A 19,730-nucleotide genomic window follows, 5' to 3' on the forward strand; every position below is an offset into this window, starting at 1 on the left:
CTGTGGGGGACCCCACAGGCCCCGTGCCTGACCCCATAGGACCCTGTGGGGTTCTGGGGTACCCCTTAGGACCCCTGCATGACCCCGTAGGACCCTGTGGAGTTCTGGGGTACCCCTTAGGACCTCTGCATGACCCCGTAGGACCCTGTGGGGCTCTGGGGGACCCCTGTAGGACCCCGTGGGTCTGTGGGGGAACCCTGCAGGCCCCGTGCCTGACCCTGTAGGACCCTGTGGGAGCCCTTAGGACCCCTGCATGACCTTGTAGGACCCTGTGGGGCTCTGGGGGACCCCGTAGGAGCCCGTGGGTCTGTGGGGGATCCCGCAGGCCCCGTGCCTGACCCCGTAGGACCCTGTGGGGCTCTGGGGGACCCCTTAGGACCCCGTGCCTGACCCCGTAGGACCCTGTGGGGCTCTGGGGGACCCCTTAGGACCCCTGCATGACCCCGTAGGACCCTGGGGGGCTCTGAGGGACCCCGTGGGGTTCTGGGGGACCCCTTAGGACCCCTGCATGACCCTGTAGGACCCTATGGGGCTCTGGGGTACCCTGTGGAGTTCTGGGGGACCCTTTAGGACCCCTGCATGACCTTGTAGGACCCTGTGGGGCCATGGGGGACCCTGTGGGGCTCTGGGGGACCCCTTAGGACCCCGTGGGTCTGTGGGGGAACCCTGCAGGCCCCGTGCCTGACCCTGTAGGACCCTGTGGGAGCCCTTAGGACCCCTGCATGACCCCGTAGGACCCTGTGGGGCCATGGGGGACCCTGTGGGGCTCTGGGGGACCCCTTAGGACCCCTGCATGACCCCGTAGGACCCTGGGGGGCTCTGGGGGACCCCTTAGGACCCCTGCATGACCCCCGTAGGACCCTGGGGGGCTCTGAGGGACCCCGTGGGTCTGTGGGGTGCCCTCGGAGGCCGTCGCTGAGCCCCCCGGACGCGGTGTGTCCCCGCAGCGCAGGCTGGAGCTGGTGGTGGGGACGGCGGCGCAGCGGATGGAGGTGGAGCTGCGCGGGGCGGGCGGGGAAGTGCTGGCGCTGCTGCAGCCCGACCACGCTCCGCTCCGCGCCTTCCCCGTCAGCGACGGCTGCCAACTCCACGTGCGTCACCGCCGCCCCCCCCTCAAAGTCCCCAACGTCCCCCCAATATCCTCCCAATGTCCCCCCAATATCCTCCCAATGTCCCCATCGTATCCTCCCAACGTCTCCATTGTCCCCCCCCAACGTCCCCCCAATGTCCCCATCGTGTCCCCCCATCGTCCCTCCCAACGTCCCCATTGTGTCCCCCCAGTGTCCCCATCGTGTCCCCCCAACGTCCCCCCAATGTCCCCATTGTGTCCCCCCATCGTGTCCCCCCAATGTCCCAATCGTGTCCCCCCAATGTCCCTCCCAACGTCCCCATCGTGTCCCCCCAGTGTCCCCATCGTGTCCCCCCAACGTCCCCCCAATGTCCCCATTGTGTCCCCCCATCGTGTCCCTCCAATGTCCCTCCCAACGTCCCCATCGTGTCCCCCCAGTGTCCCCATCGTGTCCCCCCAACGTCCCCCCAATGTCCCCATTGTGTCCCCCCATCGTGTCCCCCCCAACGTCCCCCCAATGTCCCCATCGTGTCCCCCCAATGTCCCCCCCAAACGTCCCCATCGTGTCCCGCCATCGTGTCCCCCCAATGTCCCCATCGTGTCTCCCCAACGTCTCCATCGTGTCCCCATCGTGTCCCCCCATCGTGTCCCCCCCATCGTGTCCCCCAACATCCCCATCGTGTCCCCCCATCGTGTCCCCCCAATGTCCCTCCCAACGTCCCCATCGTGTCCCCCCAACGTCCCCCCCCAACATCCCTGTCATGTCCCCCCAATGTCCCCATCATGTGTCCCCCAACATCCCCCCCCAACGTCCCCATCGTGTGCCCCCCAGCATCCCCCCCCAACGTCCTCATTGTGTCCCCCCAACGTCCCCCCAATATCCCCTCCCCGTGTCCCCAACGGGAGAGGGGGGGTCCTCCTGCCCCTCCCCTCCCCCCCCCCATATGTCTCCATGGAGCCAGTGTGGCTTTGGTGTCCCCAGTATCCCCCCAGGGTCCCCAAAACACCCTTAGTGTCCCCAGTGTGTCCCCACACCCCATCCCCGTGTCCCCAAATGTCTCCAGGGGGTCCCCACACCCTCTTCCCCCATCCCCGTGTCCCCAAATGTCCCCAAACCCCAATGCATCCCCAGTGTCCCCACACTCCACCCCCGTTGTCCTCAGTGTACTCGTGGTGTCCCCAAATGTCCCCGTGGCCCCAATGTCCCCACCAAACGTCCCCTGCCTGACCCAGACCGTGCCCCAAATGTCCCCGGTGTCCCCAACCCATCCTTCAACCCCATCTTCGGTGACCCCCAATGCGCCCCCGATGTCCCCAAACCCCATCCCTGGTGCCCTCAGTGTCCCATCCCGTCCCCACTGTGTCCCCTGGTGTCCCAGGCACCGTCCTCGGTGTCCCCAACCCCACAGTCCCCCTCCCCCCCCCTGGCCCCCCCATGGTCCTCTAGTGACCCCAGAGCGTCTCCAGGTGTCCCCAGATGGTCCCAAAGTGTCCCTAAATGATCCCAGGGCATCTCCAGGTGTCCCAAAGTGTCCCTAAATGGCCCTAAAGTATCTCCACATGACCCTAAATGGTCCTAAATGTCCCCAGATGTCCCTAAATTGTCCCGAAGTGTCCCAAAATGGTCCCAGAGCATCTCCAGGTGTCCCTAAATGGTCCCAGTATCTCCTGGTGTCCCCATAATGTCCCTAAATGGTCCTAAATGTCCCCAGATGTCCCTAAATTGTCCCGAAGTGTCCCAAAATGGTCCCAGTATCTCCAGGTGTCCCAAAGTGTCCCTAAATTGTCCCAAAATGGTCCCAGAGCATCTCCAGGTGTCCCTAAATGATCCTAAATGTCCCTAAATTGTCCCTAAGTGATCCCAAAGCATCTCCAGGTGTCCCAAAGTGTCCCTAAATGGTCCCAAAGCGTCCCTCAATGGTCCCAGATTGTCCCCATGTGTCCCTCAATGGTCCCAGATTGTCCCCAGGTGTCCCTAAATGGTCCCAGGTGTCCCTCAATGGTCCCCAGGTGTCCCTAAATGGTCCCAAAGCACCTGCAGGTGTCCCCAGGTGTCCCTAAATGGCCCCAAAGCGTCCCCAGGTGCCCGTAGGTGCCCTCAATTGCCCCAAAGTGACCGCAGATGTCCCCAAATGTCCCTTCATCCCCCCCGGTGTCCCCATCCCCGCGCTCCCCCCTCCCCCCCCCCCACTCCCGATTGTCCCCCGTTGTCCCCGCAGGTGATCGACCGCAGCGGGGGCCGCGTGGGGCAGTTTGAGGACGTGTCCCAGGTCCCCAAATATGAGATGGCCGACAGCGACTACGACAAGCGCACAGGTGACACACGTGTGTGACCCCCCCTGCCCCCCCCGTGTGTCCCCACAATGTCACCACCGTGTCCCTTTGTGTCATTTCCCCTCCCCCCCCTCCAGAAGTGTCACTGTCCTCATCCTCATCGTGTCCCCCCCCCCCAGCAGTGCCACCCCTGTCCCCACATGCCCCCCCCATCCCTCTCTGCCCCCCAGCAGTACCCCCCTCCCCCCTTGGTGTCCCCCCAATTGCCACCCCAGGCCCTCGCTGTCCCCAAAAAGTGCCACCACCCCACCCCCATTGTGTCCCCCCCCACCCTCTAATGCCCCCCCAGCCCTCCCCATCCCCATAGTATCCCCCCAGTGCCACCCAGTCCCCATAGTGTCCCCCCAGTGCCACCCATCCCCATAGTGTCCCCTTCCTGGTGCCATCCCATCCCTCCCTGTCCCCCTTGTGTCCCCCCCCCCGACCCCCCTATCCCCATAGTGTCCCCTCAGTGCCATCCAATCCCTATAGTGTCCCCTTCCAGGTGCCACCCCATCCCCCCCCAATCCCCATAGTGTCCCCTCAGTGCCACCCATCCCCATAGTGTCCCCTTCCAGGTGCCACCCCATCCCCCCCGTCCCCATAGTGTCCCCCCAGTGCCACCCCACCCCATAGTGTCCCCTTCCAAGTGCCACCCCATCCCTCCCTGTCCCCATAGTGTCCCCCCAATGCCATCCAATCCCCAGTGTCCCCTTCCTGGTGCCACCCCATCCCCCCCGTCCCCATAGCATCCTCCCCATCCCCCCCTATCCCATAGTGTCCCCTCAGTGCCACCCCATCCCCGTAGTGTCCCCCCAGTGCCACCCAATCCCCGTAGTGTCCCCTTCCTGGTGCCACCCCATCCCCCCCCGTCCCCACGGCGTCCCCGCTGTCCCCCCCCACCCCACGGTGTCCCTCACGGCCCCGTCCCCGCAGACTCGGTGCGTTCGTTCCTCCGCCAGCGGCGCTGGGGCCGTTTCGATGCGGCCGCGGAGCGTCAGCGCGTGGAGGAGGAGGAGGAGCGGCGGGCGCGGGACGCGGCGCTGGCGGCCGCCATGAGCCCGGGCTCACGCTGCATGGTGCGGCTCCCCGGGCAGCCCGGACACAAAGCCACCATCGCCTACGTGGGTACGGCACCCCTAACCAGCCAACCAACCCTTCCTAACCAACCAACCAACCCTTCCTAACCAACCAACCCCCGTAACCAGCCAGCCAGCCAACCCCCCCTAACCAGCCAACCAACCCTTCCTAACCAACCAGCCCCCCTAACCAGCCAGCCAACCCCCCTAACCAGCCAACCAACCCTTCCTAACCAACCAACCCCCCTAACCAGCCAACCAACCCTTCCTAACCAACCAACCCCCCTAACCAGCCAGCCAGCCAACCCTTCCTAACCAACCAGCCCCCGTAACCAGCCAGCCAACCCCCCTAACCAGCCAACCAACCCTTCCTAACCAACCAACCCCCGTAACCAGCCAGCCAGCCAACTCCCCTAACCAGCCAGCCAACCCTTACTAACCAACCAACCCTTACTAACCAACCAACCCCCATAACCAGCCAACCAACCAACCCCCCTAACCGGACAACCCCCCTAACCAGCCAGCCAACTCCCCTAACCAGCCAGCCTACCAACCCCCCTAACCAGACAACCAAACCCCCCTAACCAGCCAATCAACCAACCCCCTAACCAGCCAGCCAACCCTTCCTAACCAACCAACCCCCCTAACCAGCAAACTCCCTTAACCAGCCAACCAACCAACCCCCCCATAACCACCCAACCAACCAACCCCGTAACCAGCCAACCAACCAACCATTCCTAACCAGCCAACCAACCTCCCCTAACCAGCCAACCTTCCTAACCAACCTACCAACCAACCAGTCCTTCCTAAGCATCCATCCAACCAACCAACCCCCCTAACCAACCAGCCAACCCTCCCTACCCAACCAACCATCCCTACCCAACCAACCAACCCCCCCCAACCAACCAACCAACCAACACCCCTAACCAACCAGCCAACCCTCCTTAACCATCCAACCCCCCCAAACAACCATCCCTATCCAACCAGCTAACCAAACCCCCCCAACCAACCAACCCCTCCCCCCCAAACCAACCCCCGCACCCAACCAATCCCCCCCTAACCAACCAACCCTCCTTAAACATCCAACCCCCCCAACCAACCATCCCTAACCAACCAACCAACCAACCCCCCCCAACCAACCAATCCCCCCCTAACCAACAACCATCCCTACCCAGCCAACCAACCAACCCCCCCCCAACCAACCCCCCCCCAAACCACAACCCCCCCCTAACCAACCAACCCAACCAACCCCCCCCCAACCAACCAATCCCCCCCTAACCAACAAAACCAACCCTCCTTAACCATCCAACCCCCCCAACCAACCATCCCTACCCAACCAACCAACCAACCCCCCCCAAAACAACCCCCCACCCAACCAACCCCCCCCTAACCAACCAACCAACCCTCCTTAACCATCCAACCCCCCCAACCAACCATCCCTACCCAACCAACCAACCAACCCCCCCAAAACCAACCCCCCCCAACCAACCAATGCACCCCCCCAACCAACCAACCAACCAACCCCCCCTAACCAACCAGCCAACCATCCCTACCCAACCAACCAACCCCCCCCCAAACCAAACCCCCCCCAACCAACCAGTCCCCCCCCTAACCAACCAACCAACCAACCCCTCCCCCTCCCCTTCCCCTCCCCCCTCTCTCTCCTCTCCCCTCCCCCTCCCCCCCCCTTCCCCACAGGGCTGACCGATTTCAAACCCGGGCATTGGGTCGGGGTCCGCTACGATGAACCCGTGGGCAAGCACGACGGCAGGGTGAGGGACCCCACGTGTCCCCGTGGGTCCCCACTGACCCCCAACACCATTCAGGGTGTCCCCAAATGTCCCCGTGGGTCCCCCCTGACCCCCAACATGATGCTAGGGTGTCCCCAAATGTCCCCGTGGGTCCCACTGACCCCCAACACGATGCCAGGGTGTCCCCAAATGTCCCCGTGGGTCCCCCCCTGACCCCCAACACGACGCCAGGGTGTCCCCAGATGTCCCCGTGGGTCCCCACTGACCCCCCAACACCATTCAGGGTGTCCCCAAATGTCCCCATGGGGTCCCACTGACCCCCAACACGACGCCAGGTGTGTCCCCCAGATGTCCCCGTGGGTCCCCCCCTGACCCCCCAACACCATTCAGGGTGTCCCCAAATGTCCCCGTGGGTCCCACTGACCCCCAACACGACGCCAGGGTGTCCCCAGGTGTCCCCGTGGGTCCCACTGACCCCCAACACCATTCAGGGTGTCCCCAAATGTCCCCGTGGGGTCCCACTGACCCCCAACACGATGCCAGGGTGTCCCCAAATGTCCCCGTGGGTCCCCGCTGACCCCCCAGCACGATGCCAGGGGTGTCCCCAAATGTCCCCGTGGGTCCCCCTGACCCCCAACACGACGCCAGGGGTGTCCCCAAATGTCCCCCGTGGGTCCCCCCTGACCCCCAACACGATGCCAGGGTGTCCCCAAATGTCCCCATGGGTCCCCACTGACCCCCAACACGACGCCAGGGTGTCCCCAGGTGTCCCCGTGGGTCCCCCCTGACCCCCAACACCATTCAGGGTGTCCCCAAATGTCCCCGTGGGTCCCACTGACCCCCAACACGATGCCAGGGTGTCCCCAAATGTCCCCGTGGGTCCCCCGCTGACCCCCAGCACGATGCCAGGGTGTCCCCAAATGTCCCCGTGGGTCCCCCCTGACCCCCAACACGACGCCAGGGTGTCCCCAAATGTCCCCGTGGGTCCCCCCTGACCCCCAACACGATGCCAGGGTGTCCCCAAATGTCCCCATGGGTCCCCACTGACCCCCAACACGACGCCAGGGTGTCCCCAGGTGTCCCCGTGGGTCCCCCCTGACCCCCAACACCATTCAGGGTGTCCCCAAATGTCCCCGTGGGTCCCACTGACCCCCAACACGATGCCAGGGTGTCCCCAAATGTCCCCGTGGGTCCCCGCTGACCCCCAGCACGATGCCAGGGTGTCCCCAAATGTCCCCGTGGGTCCCCCCTGACCCCCAACACGACGCCAGGGTGTCCCCAAATGTCCCCGTGGGTCCCCCCTGACCCCCAACACGATGCCAGGGTGTCCCCAAATGTCCCCATGGGTCCCCACTGACCCCCAACACGACGCCAGGGTGTCCCCAGGTGTCCCCGTGGGTCCCCCCTGACCCCCAACACCATTCAGGGTGTCCCCAAATGTCCCCGTGGGTCCCACTGACCCCCAACACGATGCCAGGGTGTCCCCAAATGTCCCCGTGGGTCCCCGCTGACCCCCAGCACGATGCCAGGGTGTCCCCAAATGTCCCCGTGGGTCCCCCCTGACCCCCAACACGACGCCAGGGTGTCCCCAAATGTCCCCGTGGGTCCCCCCTGACCCCCAACACGATGCCAGGGTGTCCCCAAATGTCCCCATGGGTCCCCACTGACCCCCAACACGACGCCAGGGTGTCCCCAGGTGTCCCCGTGGGTCCCCCCTGACCCCCAACACCATTCAGGGTGTCCCCAAATGTCCCCGTGGGTCCCACTGACCCCCAGCACGATGCCAGGGTGTCCCCAAATGTCCCCGTGGGTCCCCCCTGACCCCCAACACCATTCAGGGTGTCCCCAAATGTCCCCGTGGGTCCCACTGACCCCCCAACACGACGCCAGGGTGTCCCCAGGTGTCCCCGTGGGTCCCCCCTGACCCCCAACACCATTCAGGGTGTCCCCAAATGTCCCCGTGGGTCCCACTGACCCCCAACACGACGCCAGGGTGTCCCCAGGTGTCCCCGTGGGTCCCACTGACCCCCAACACCATTCAGGGTGTCCCCCAAATGTCCCCGTGGGTCCCACTGACCCCCAACACGATGCCAGGGTGTCCCCAAATGTCCCCGTGGGTCCCCGCTGACCCCCAGCACGATGCCAGGGTGTCCCCAAATGTCCCCGTGGGTCCCCCCTGACCCCCAACACGACGCCAGGGTGTCCCCAAATGTCCCCGTGGGTCCCCCCTGACCCCCAACACGATGCCAGGGTGTCCCCAAATGTCCCCATGGGTCCCCACTGACCCCCAACACGACGCCAGGGTGTCCCCAGGTGTCCCCGTGGGTCCCCCCTGACCCCCAACACCATTCAGGGTGTCCCCAAATGTCCCCGTGGGTCCCACTGACCCCCAACACGATGCCAGGGTGTCCCCAAATGTCCCCGTGGGTCCCCGCTGACCCCCAGCACGATGCCAGGGTGTCCCCAAATGTCCCCGTGGGTCCCCCCTGACCCCCAACACGACGCCAGGGTGTCCCCAAATGTCCCCGTGGGTCCCCCCTGACCCCCAACACGATGCCAGGGTGTCCCCAAATGTCCCCATGGGTCCCCACTGACCCCCAACACGACGCCAGGGTGTCCCCAGGTGTCCCCGTGGGTCCCCCCTGACCCCCAACACCATTCAGGGTGTCCCCAAATGTCCCCGTGGGTCCCACTGACCCCCAACACGATGCCAGGGTGTCCCCAAATGTCCCCGTGGGTCCCCGCTGACCGCCAGCACGATGCCAGGGTGTCCCCAAATGTCCCCGTGGGTCCCCCCTGACCCCCAACACGACGCCAGGGTGTCCCCAAATGTCCCCGTGGGTCCCCCCTGACCCCCAACACGATGCCAGGGTGTCCCCAAATGTCCCCATGGGTCCCCACTGACCCCCAACACGACGCCAGGGTGTCCCCAGGTGTCCCCGTGGGTCCCCCCTGACCCCCAACACCATTCAGGGTGTCCCCAAATGTCCCCGTGGGTCCCACTGACCCCCAGCACGATGCCAGGGTGTCCCCAAATGTCCCCGTGGGTCCCCCCTGACCCCCAACACCATTCAGGGTGTCCCCAAATGTCCCCGTGGGTCCCACTGACCCCCAACACGACGCCAGGGTGTCCCCAGGTGTCCCCGTGGGTCCCCCCTGACCCCCAACACCATTCAGGGTGTCCCCAAATGTCCCCATGGGTCCCACTGACCCCCAAACACGACGCCAGGGTGTCCCCAGATGTCCCCGTGGGTCCCCCCTGACCCCCAACACCATTCAGGGTGTCCCCAAATGTCCCCGTGGGTCCCACTGACCCCCAACACGACGCCAGGGTGTCCCCAAATGTCCCCATGGGTCCCCCCTGACCCCCAACACGACGCCAGGGTGTCCCCAGGTGTCCCCGTGGGTCCCACTGACCCCCAACACCATTCAGGGTGTCCCCAAATGTCCCCGTGGGTCCCACTGACCCCCAACACGATGCCAGGGTGTCCCCAAATGTCCCCGTGGGTCCCCGCTGACCCCCAGCACGATGCCAGGGTGTCCCCAAATGTCCCCGTGGGTCCCCCCTGACCCCCAACACGACGCCAGGGTGTCCCCAGGTGTCCCCGTGGGTCCCACTGACCCCCAACACGACGCCAGGGTGTCCCCAGGTGTCCCCGTGGGTCCCACTGACCCCCAACACCATTCAGGGTGTCCCCAAATGTCCCCGTGGGTCCCACTGACCCCCAACACCATTCAGGGTGTCCCCATGGTCCTCCAGTGACCCCTAAGGTCCTCATGGGTCCCTGGTGGTCCCCAAAGTGTCCCTACGTGGCCCCAAATGTCCCCAGGTGTCCCTAGATGGCCACAAAGCATCTCTACGTGACCCTAAATGGTCCCAGATTGTCCCCACGTGTCCCTAAATGATCCCAGAGCATCTCCAGGTGTCCCTAAATGGCCCCAAAGCATCCCTACATGTCCCAGATGGCCCCAGGGGTCCCTAAATGGTCCTAAAGCATCCCTACATGTCCCAGGTGTCCCTAAATGGTCCCAAAACACCCCTACACGTCCCCAGGGGTCCCTAAATGGTACTAAAGCATCCCTATATGTCCCAGGTGCCCCTAAATGGTCCCCAGGTGCCCCTAAATGGTCCCAGAGCACCCCTAAATGGTCCCCAGGTGCCCCTACATGGTCCTGAAGCATCCCTACATGTCCCAAAGTGTCCCCAGGCGTCCCTAAATGGTCCTAAACCATCCCTATATGTCCCAGGTGTCCCTAAATGGTCCTAAACCATCCCTATATGTCCCAGGTGTCCCTAAATGGTCCTAAAGCATTCCTATATGTCCCAGATGGCCCCAGGTGCCCCTAAATGGTCCCAAAGCACCCCTACAGGTCCCCAGGGGTCCCTAAATGGTCCTAAAGCATCCCTACATGTCCCAGATGTCCCTAAATGGTCCCCAGGTGTCCCTAAATGGTCCCCAGGTGTCCCTAAATGGTCCCAAAGCACCCCTACATGTCCCCAGGGGTCCCTAAATGGTCCTAAAGCATCCCTATATGTCCCAAAGTGTCCCCAGGTGTCCCTAAATGGTCCCAAAACACCCCTACAAGTCCCCAGGGGTCCCTAAATGGTCTCAAAACACCCCTACATGTCCCCAGGGGTCCCTAAATGGTACTAAAGCATCCCTATATGTCCCCAGGTGCCCCTAAATGGTCCCAAAACACCCCTACATGTCCCCAGGGGTCCCTAAATGGTCCCAAAGCATTCCTATATGTCCCAAAGTGTCCCCAGGTGTCCCTAAATGGTCCTAAAGCATTCCTATATGTCCCAGATGGCCCCAGGTGCCCCTAAATGGTCCCAAAGCACCCCTACAGGTCCCCAGGTGTCCCTAAATGGTCCCAAAGCACCCCTAAATGGTCCCCAGGTGTCCCTAAATGGTCCCAAAGCATCCCTACACGTCCCAAAGTGTCCCCTGGTATCCCTAAATGGTCCCAAAACACCCCTACAGGTCCCCAGGGGTCCCTAAATGGTCCTGAAGCATCCCTACATGTCCCAGGTGCCCCTAAATGGTCCTGAAGCATCCCTACATGTCCCAGGTGCCCCTAAATGGTCCCCAGGTGTCCCTAAATGGTCCCAAAGCACCCCTACATGTCCCCAGGGGTCCCTAAGTGGTCCTAAAGCATCCCTATATGTCCCAAAGTGTCCCCAGGTGTCCCTAAATGGTCCCAAAACACCCCTACATGTCCCCAGGTGTCCCTAAATGGTCCCAAAACACCCCTACATGTCCCCGGGGGTCCCTAAATGGTCCCAAAACATCCCTACATGTCCCCAGGGGTCCGTAAATGGTACTAAAGCATCCCTATATGTCCCAGATGGCCCCAGGTGCCCCTAAATGGTCCCAAAGCACCCCTACAGGTCCCCAGGGGTCCCTAAATGGTCCTAAAGCATCCCTACATGTCCCAGATGTCCCTAAATGGTCCCAAAGCATCCCTAAATGGTCCCCAGGTGTCCCTAAATGGTCCCAAAGCATCCCTACACGTCCCAAAGTGTCCCCTGGTGTCCCTAAATGGTCCCAAAACACCCCTACATGTCCCAGGTGCCCCTAAATGGTCCCCAGGTGTCCCTAAATGGTCCCAAAGCACCCCTACATGTCCCCAGGGGTCCCTAAATGGTCCTAAAGCATCCCTATATGTCCCAAAGTGTCCCCAGGGGTCCCTAAATGGTCCCAAAACACCCCTACATGTCCCCAGGGGTCCCTAAATGGTCCCAAAACACCCCTACATGTCCCCAGGGGTCCCTAAATGGTCCCAAAACACCCCTACATGTCCCCAGGTGCCCCTAAAGCATCCCTACATGTCCCAGGTGCCCCTAAATGGTCCCCAGGTGTCCCTAAATGGTCCCAAAGCACCCCTACATGTCCCCAGGGGTCCCTAAGTGGTCCTAAAGCATCCCTATATGTCCCAAAGTGTCCCCAGGTGTCCCTAAATGGTCCCAAAACACCCCTACATGTCCCCAGGTGTCCCTAAATGGTCCCAAAACACCCCTACATGTCCCCAGGTGTCCCTAAATGGTCCCAAAACAACCCTACATGTCCCCAGGGGTCCCTAAATGGTACTAAAGCATCCCTATATGTCCCAGATGTCCCCAGGTGTCCCTAAATGGTCCCCAGGGGTCCCTAAGTGGTCCTAAAGCATCCCTACATGTCCCAAAGTGTCCCCAGGTGTCCCTAAATGGCCCCAAAGCATCCCCAGGTGCCCGTAGGTGCCCTCAATTGTCCCAAAGTGACCGCAGATGTCCCCAAATGTCCCCTTCGTCCCCACAGCGTCAACGGGCGCCGCTACTTCGAGTGCCCGGAGCGGTACGGGGCCTTCGTGCGACCGCAGCGCGTCACCGTCGGGGACTTCCCCGAAGAGGACGACGGGTTGGATGAGCTCTGAGGGGTCGGAATTTGGGGGCAAAAAGGCCCCAAAAAAAAGGGATTTTGGAGCGACACCGCCTCCGCTTTTTCATTCCTCGCGGGGGATTTATTTCTTCTGCCCCAAATCGGCACTTTCTGGGGTTTTTTTTTTTTGGGGGGGGTGGGATGGCAGCGGGGCCCTGCGCCCCAAAACTGCCATTTCTGGCCCCAAAACCACCGCTTTCTGCCCCAGGTCCCCTTTTTCCTCCATCTCCTGCCATTTTTCCCCTTTTTTCCTCCTCCCCCCTCTCCTTTCTTCCCTTTTCCTCCCTGCCCCATTTTGTGCAGCCCCAGATCCCCTTTTCCCTCCATTTCCTTCCATTTTTCCTTTCCATTTCCTTCCATTTCTCCCCTCCGTTTCCTTCCATCCCCCCCCCCCCCCATTTTCTTTCCTCTTTTCCCCCCCTCCCTCACTTTTCTCGTCCTTTTTTCTCCTTTGTGCCTTCTTTCCCCTTTCCCACCCCCACTCCCCTTTCCTTTCCCCCCCCCCCCCCCCCGATTTTTACCTTTTTCCCTCCGTTCCCGTAACGGATTTCTCCCTCCCCCGTTTCCCTCCGCTTAATTCCGCTTCCCCCGCCCCGCAGACCCCTCCCACCTGTGGGCGGAGCCTCCGCTTTAGCCCCGCCCCATTACCCCCCCCCCCCCCCAACCACCGGCGGCGCTCTCCCCCCGATCAGTGGGTGGGGCGCCGGAAGCGGAAGTGAGGCAGCGCCGTACCGCAGCGGTGAGCGCGGCCGCTCCGCACCCCCTCCCCCCTCCCCGCGCAATTAATTAACGCAATTAACGCCTCTCCCCGCACAGCGCCGTTCCCAATGCCCGGGGGCGACCTCCGCCGTGAGGCTCTGGCGCTGTACCGCGCTCTGCTCCGCGCCGCCGCCGCCCGTCCGGGGTTCGTCGCGCGAATCCGCTCCGAATTCCGCCGCTGCGCTGCGCTGCCGCCCCGGGATCGGCTCCGCGCGGAGCTCCTCCTGCGCCGCGGCCGCCGACAGCTGCAGACGCTGCGGGCGCCGAGCACCGTCCGCATGGCCGCCTTCGGGCCCGGTTCCGCTTCCGGCTCCGCCTCGGGAACCGCTTCCGGTTCTGACGCCTACCCAGGCTCCGTGCGCTTTTCCGGTTCCGGTTCACCGCCCCAATAAAGCGCCGTTTCCGCCGCAGTTGGTGTCAGTGGGGGCGGGGCTTTGTGGAGGGGCGGGGCTTGGCAGGGAGGGGCTTAGCGGTGGGGGCGGGGCACATCCGGGCGCCTTTTTGCCCCGTTTTCCCCCAAATTCTCCAATTCTCGGATCCTCCAAAATCCCATTCCCCGAATTCCTGAAAGTCACCGACTCCCGTGGTCTTCCCCCAGATCCACCCACAATCCCTCACTTTCTCCCCACATCCCCATACTCCAAATTCCTCAATTCCCACTCATTTCTCCCCCCAAGTCCCCAAATCCCTCATTTTTTTCCCCCAATTTCGCCCACGATCCCTTAATTTCTCCCAGTATCCTTACTCCCAATCCACATTCCTAAAATCCCTCTAATTTTCCCCCAAATCCTTCAATTTCTCCCAATATCTTCCACCTCCCCTGACACAAATCCCTGATTTCCCATCTTTTTCCCCCAAATTGCCACAAAACTCCTAAATTCTCTGATTTTCATCCAAAATCCCTCAATTTTTCCCCCACTTTCCCCATCATCCCTCAGTTTCTCCCGCTATCCCCACACTCCACTCCAAATTCTTCACCTCCCTCCCCACCGATCCCTCCATTTTGCCCCCAGTTCCCATTTCCCCAACCTCCCAATCCGAATCCCTAAATTCCCTCACTCCTTCCCCTGAAATCCATTTTTTCCCCACATTACCCCCCCCCACCTTTCAATTTCTCCCACTATCCCCGCACTCCCGACTCAAATTCCCTCTGATTTCCCCCCAAATCCCTCCACTTTCCCTTTCCCCATCACCCCTCCATTTCTCCCGCTATCCCCACACTCCACTCCAAATTCCTGTCCCCCCTCCGCCCCGATCCCTCCATTTTGCCCCCAGTCCCCCCCTATTCCTCCCCCCATTCCCACTGCAGATCCCTGAGCAGCTCCCGTGGCCCCAACGGCCGCGTGACACACAGCGAAACGCGGCGCAATTATTTTTCTTCCTTTTTTTTGTTCTTTTTTCCTTTTTTTTTTTCCTTTTTCCTCTTTCAATTCAGCAGTAAAAGGGCCCCTCCGGCCCCGAAGCGTTAACACTTCTCATGCACTATCGGCCCCCGGAAATACCACAAAAAGTGTTAAAAACGTCTTTAAAAGAAGCGGGAAACAAACAAAAAAAAAATCAAAATTATTAAAAAATAAAAATAAAAGGTGAAATCCTACAGAGGGATCGGTGCCGTTTGCTGCCAAACGCCGATGTTTTGTTTTTTTTTTTGGGGGGGGGAACATAAAGAAATGCCCCAAAAAGCTCCTAAAGGGGAAGCGGGGGGGGAGGGGCGGCTGCGAGGAATTTTGGGGGGCATTTTTCCTCATTTTTTTCTTGTAGTGTATTTTGAGGGTGAGGAAACGGAGTTTTATTTTACGGACAATAATTTATTTCCATCCCCCCCCCTTTCCCCCGGAGCCGCTGCTCCTTCGTTAAAAAGGGGATTTCGACCAAAAAAAAGGAGAACGGAGAACACGGGGGGAGAGGGGAGACGTAAAAATCCCCAATAAATGAATGTTCTGCCCCAAAATGGGCGCTCAGAGCACGCGGTGAAATCATCCAAACCGCCGCTTTCTGCCCCATTTTGGGGTCTGGGGAGGGAGAATGAGAGCAGCAGCAGTGGGGCCGCGTGCGGACCCGCTCTTTTTGGGGCGACTTTTTTTGCCTATTTTTGCTTATTTCGCCTTTTCTGTTTTTGTTTCCAGCACCAGAAAAGTGATTGAAAAAATGGAAATTTTCCCTACCAACCCCCCCCCCCCCACATCACCCAAAGTAACCCCCAGAATAACCCTAAATCACCCCCCAAAACGAGCCCAGAAATAAATCCCAAATAGCCCTCAATATCAAAATAACCAGAAAAAGAATCCAAAAATAACCCCCAAAATAACCTCAAAATAATCCCAAAACAAAAAATAACTCCCCAAATAACCCCAGAAGAAAACAAACCCCCAAAACAACCCCCAAATAACCCCAAAATCATCCCAAATGAAAACGAAACCCCAAAACAACCCCCCCTAAAAATACAATAACCCCAAAATAACCCCTAAACTGCAGTTCCAATGAAGACAGCGACGCTTCGTCTTCAAGCGCCGAAAAAGTGGAGAAACCCACCCCTCCCCCCCAAAATAAAAACAAAAAAGCCCTTTCAGAGCGTTTTGTGGCAAAGACCCCAAACCCCACGACCCCATTGGGTCCTTTCCTTTTTTTTTGGGGGGGGGGGAGGGGTGGGAATTGTGGCTGTTTTCCTCCAAACCTTCGGGGAAACGGCGCCGTAAAGTGCGAAGGGGCCCCAAAAGGGCCCTCCCAGTGGTACCATCGAATCCAGTTTGAAGCCACCCCCGGCACACCTTGCCCCCCCCAACCCCACCCCCCCCCCCCCCACCCCTCATCCCCACCCCCATCCCCAAATATTAGTGTTTCCGGAACGAAAATTAAAAATAAAAATAATACAAATAAAAATCGAACCACCGAATCAAACGGGGAACGCTCCGCTCCCCCCCTCCGTTAAGTGCTCGACGTTGGGAGGAACGCCCGAACGGGCAAACGTGGCACAACGGCCCCGATTTGGGGTTGGGTGGAAGCGGGGGTGGGGTGGGGGTCCGGGGGGGTGCGATGGGACGTGGTGGGTGAGTGTTGGACCGCATCAGACCCCACAAGAGCTCTGCGCAGCGTTGGATGATCGCCGGGCCGCGTTGGGTTGAGTCATCCATCACCTCGGATCGCGTTGGACCGCACGGATGAGCACTGGGACGTCTTGGAAAGCTCTCAGAAGAGTGGAAGATGGCATCAGAGCTCACTTTGGACCACTGGACCACACCAAACCCCACAAGAAGAGCTCTGGGCAGCGTTGGATGAACGTTGGGGCGCATTCGATGAGTGACGAACCACGATGGATCCCACTGGACCATATAGGAGCGCACTGGATCCCATCAGGAGCGCCCTGGGCTGTCTCAGATCACATCAGAGCTCACATTGGACAACTGGACCACACTAAACTGAAGAAGAAGAGCTCTGGGTGGTGTTGGATGAACGCTGGGGCACATCTGATGAGTGATGAACCACTTTGGATCCCATCGGACCATATAGGAGCGCACTGGATCGCATCAGGAGCGCCCTGGGCTGTCTCAGATCACATCAGATCACACGTTGGACCGCATGGATGAGCACTGGATCCCATGAGACCCCACAAGAGCTCTGCGTGACATTGGATGATCGCTGGGCTGTGTTGGGTTGAGTCATCCATCACCTCGGATCGCGTTGGACCGCACGGATGAGCACTGGGACGTCTTGGAAAGCTCTCAGAAGAGTGGAAGATGGCATCAGAGCTCACTTTGGACCACTGGACCACACCAAACCCCACAAGAAGAGCTCTGCGCAGCGTTGGATGAACGTTGGGGCGCATTCAATGAGTGACGAACCACGCTGGATCCCACTGGACCATACATGAACACACTGGATCGCATCAGGAGAGCCCTGGGCTGTCTCAGATCACATCAGAGCTCACGTTGGACAACTGGACCACACTAAACTGAAGAAGAAGAGCTCTGGGTGGTGTTGGATGAACGTTGGGGCACATCTGATGAGTGATGAACCACTTTGGATCCCATCGGACCATATAGGAGCGCACTGGATCCCATCAGGAGCGCCCTGGGCTGTCTCAGATCACATCAGAGCTCACGTTGGACCGCATGGATGAGCACTGGATCCCATCAGACCCCACAAGAGCTCTGCGTGACATTGGATGATCGCTGGGCCATGTTGGGTTGAGTCATCCATCACCTCGGATCGCGTTGGACCGCACGGATGAGCACTGGGACGTCTTGGAAAGCTCTTGAGTGCAAGATGGCATCAGAACTCACTTTGGACCACTGGACCACATCAAACCCCACAAGAAGAGCTCTGCGCAGCGTTGGATGAACGTTGGGGCGCATTCGATGAGTGATGAACCACGTTGGATCCCACTGGACCTTATATGAGTGCACTGGACCCCATCAGGAGCGCCCTGGGCTGTCTCAGATCACATCAGAGCTCACGTTGGACTGCATGGATGAGCACTGGGACGTCTTGGAAAGCTCTCGGAAGAGTGGAAGATGGCATGAGAACTCACTTTGGACACATCAAACTGAAGAAGAGCTCTGGGCAGCGTTGGATGAACGTTGGGGCGCAACCGATGAGTGACGAACCATGTTAGATCCCACTGAACACACTGGATCGCATCAGGAGCGCCCTGGGCTGTCTCAGATCACATCAGAGCTCACGTTGGACCGCATGGATGAGCTCTGGATCCCATCAGACCCCACAAGAGCTCTGCGTGGCATTGGATGATCGCTGGGCCGCGTTGGGTTGAGTCATCCATCACCTCGGATCGCGTTGGACCGCACGGATGAGCACTGGGACATCTTGGAAAGCTCTCAGAAGAGTGGAAGATGGCATCAGAACTCACTTTGGACCACTGGACCACACCAAACCCCACAAGAAGAGCTCTGGGCAGCGTTGGATGAACGTTGGGGCACATTTGATGAGTGACGAACCACATTGGATCCCACTGGACCATATAGGAGCGCACTGGATCGCATCAGGAGAGCCCTGGGCTGTCTCAGATCACATCAGAGCTCACGCTGGACAACTGGACCACACTAAACTGAAGAAGAAGAGCTCTGGGTGGTGTTGGATGAACGTTGGGGCACATCTGATGAGTGATGAACCACTTTGGATCCCATCGGACCATATAGGAGCGCACTGGATCGCATCAGGAGCGCCCTGGGCTGTCTCAGATCACATCAGATCACACGTTGGACCGCATGGATGAGCACTGGATCCCATGAGACCCCACAAGAGCTCTGCGTGACATTGGATGATCGCTGGGCTGTGTTGGGTTGAGTCATCCATCACCTCGGATCGCGTTGGACCGCACGGATGAGCACTGGGACGTCTTGGAAAGCTCTCAGAAGAGTGGAAGATGGCATCAGAGCTCACTTTGGACCACTGGACCACATCAAACCCCACAAGAAGAGCTCTGGGCAGCGTTGGATGAACGTTGGGGCGCATTCGATGAGTGACGAACCACGCTGGATCCCACTGGACCATATAGGAGCGCACTGGATCCCATCAGGAGCGCCCTGGGCTGTCTCAGATCACATCAGAGCTCACGTTGGACCGCGTTGGATGAGCACTGGATCCCATCAGACCCCACGAGAAGAGCTCTGGGCAGCGCTGGATGAGCGCTGGACCATCCTCGATCACACTGGACCACGTCAGACCACATCATCAGTGCCCCGGGGCGCAGCAGAACACATCAGAACTCACACTGGGTCACACTGGGTGAGCCCTGGGCTACATCAGACCACACTGGATGAGTGCTGATCACACTGGATCCCACTGGGAGAGCCCTGGGCTGCACGAGGCCGCACTCCGGATCGTGCTGGATGAGCACTGGATCACTCTGGGTGGAGTCATATGAGTCCTGGATCACACCGGACCACGCTGGATGAGCACTGGGCCATACTGGATGACATCTGATGAGTGCCGGACCACACGGGGAACCCCCCTTCCCCCCCAGCAGAGCCCTGGGCTGCACCGACCCACATCGGATGCAGTGGGGCCGTGTCACTCCACACCAGATGGCAACCACGGGGACATCGGGGGCACAGCCGCCCCCACCCCATTGAGCTCCGCTCAGTGCAGAGTCCAAGCTCAAAGCCCAGCACTGAGCTCCTCACCCCCACCCCAAATACAGGAACCCCCCCCAGCCCCACAAGTCTACACCAGGAGGGGAGAGGTCGAGCGATGCCTGAGCCCAGGCCGAGCTCTACACTGTGGTCTTTTTTTTTTTTTCGCTTTCTGTTTCGTTTTTCTCCTTTTTTCCTCTTTTTTCTCCCCTTGTTTCTTCCCACCTCACGCCGCCGTCACCCCCCCTGGG

The 19,730-nt window shown here is 60.3% G+C and overlaps 1 protein-coding gene across 1 annotated transcript; it reads left to right on the forward strand.

The window, feature by feature from the left end:
• Positions 1–876: 876 nt before the first annotated feature.
• TBCB (tubulin folding cofactor B) lies at positions 877–12,681 on the forward strand (the record flags this gene model as incomplete). The annotated part of the gene is made up of 5 exons (XM_065737757.1): positions 877–1,091; positions 3,289–3,385; positions 4,319–4,510; positions 6,160–6,247; positions 12,512–12,681. Coding segments are annotated over 5 exons (707 nt in total), but the record flags the coding sequence as incomplete, so codon positions are not given.
• Positions 12,682–19,730: the final 7,049 nt, after the last annotated feature.

Source organism: Cyrtonyx montezumae, unplaced genomic scaffold (assembly GCF_038088225.1).
Source record: "Cyrtonyx montezumae isolate F1298 unplaced genomic scaffold, pur_monq_1.0 scaffold_201, whole genome shotgun sequence".
Taxonomy (NCBI): domain Eukaryota; kingdom Metazoa; phylum Chordata; class Aves; order Galliformes; family Odontophoridae; genus Cyrtonyx; species Cyrtonyx montezumae.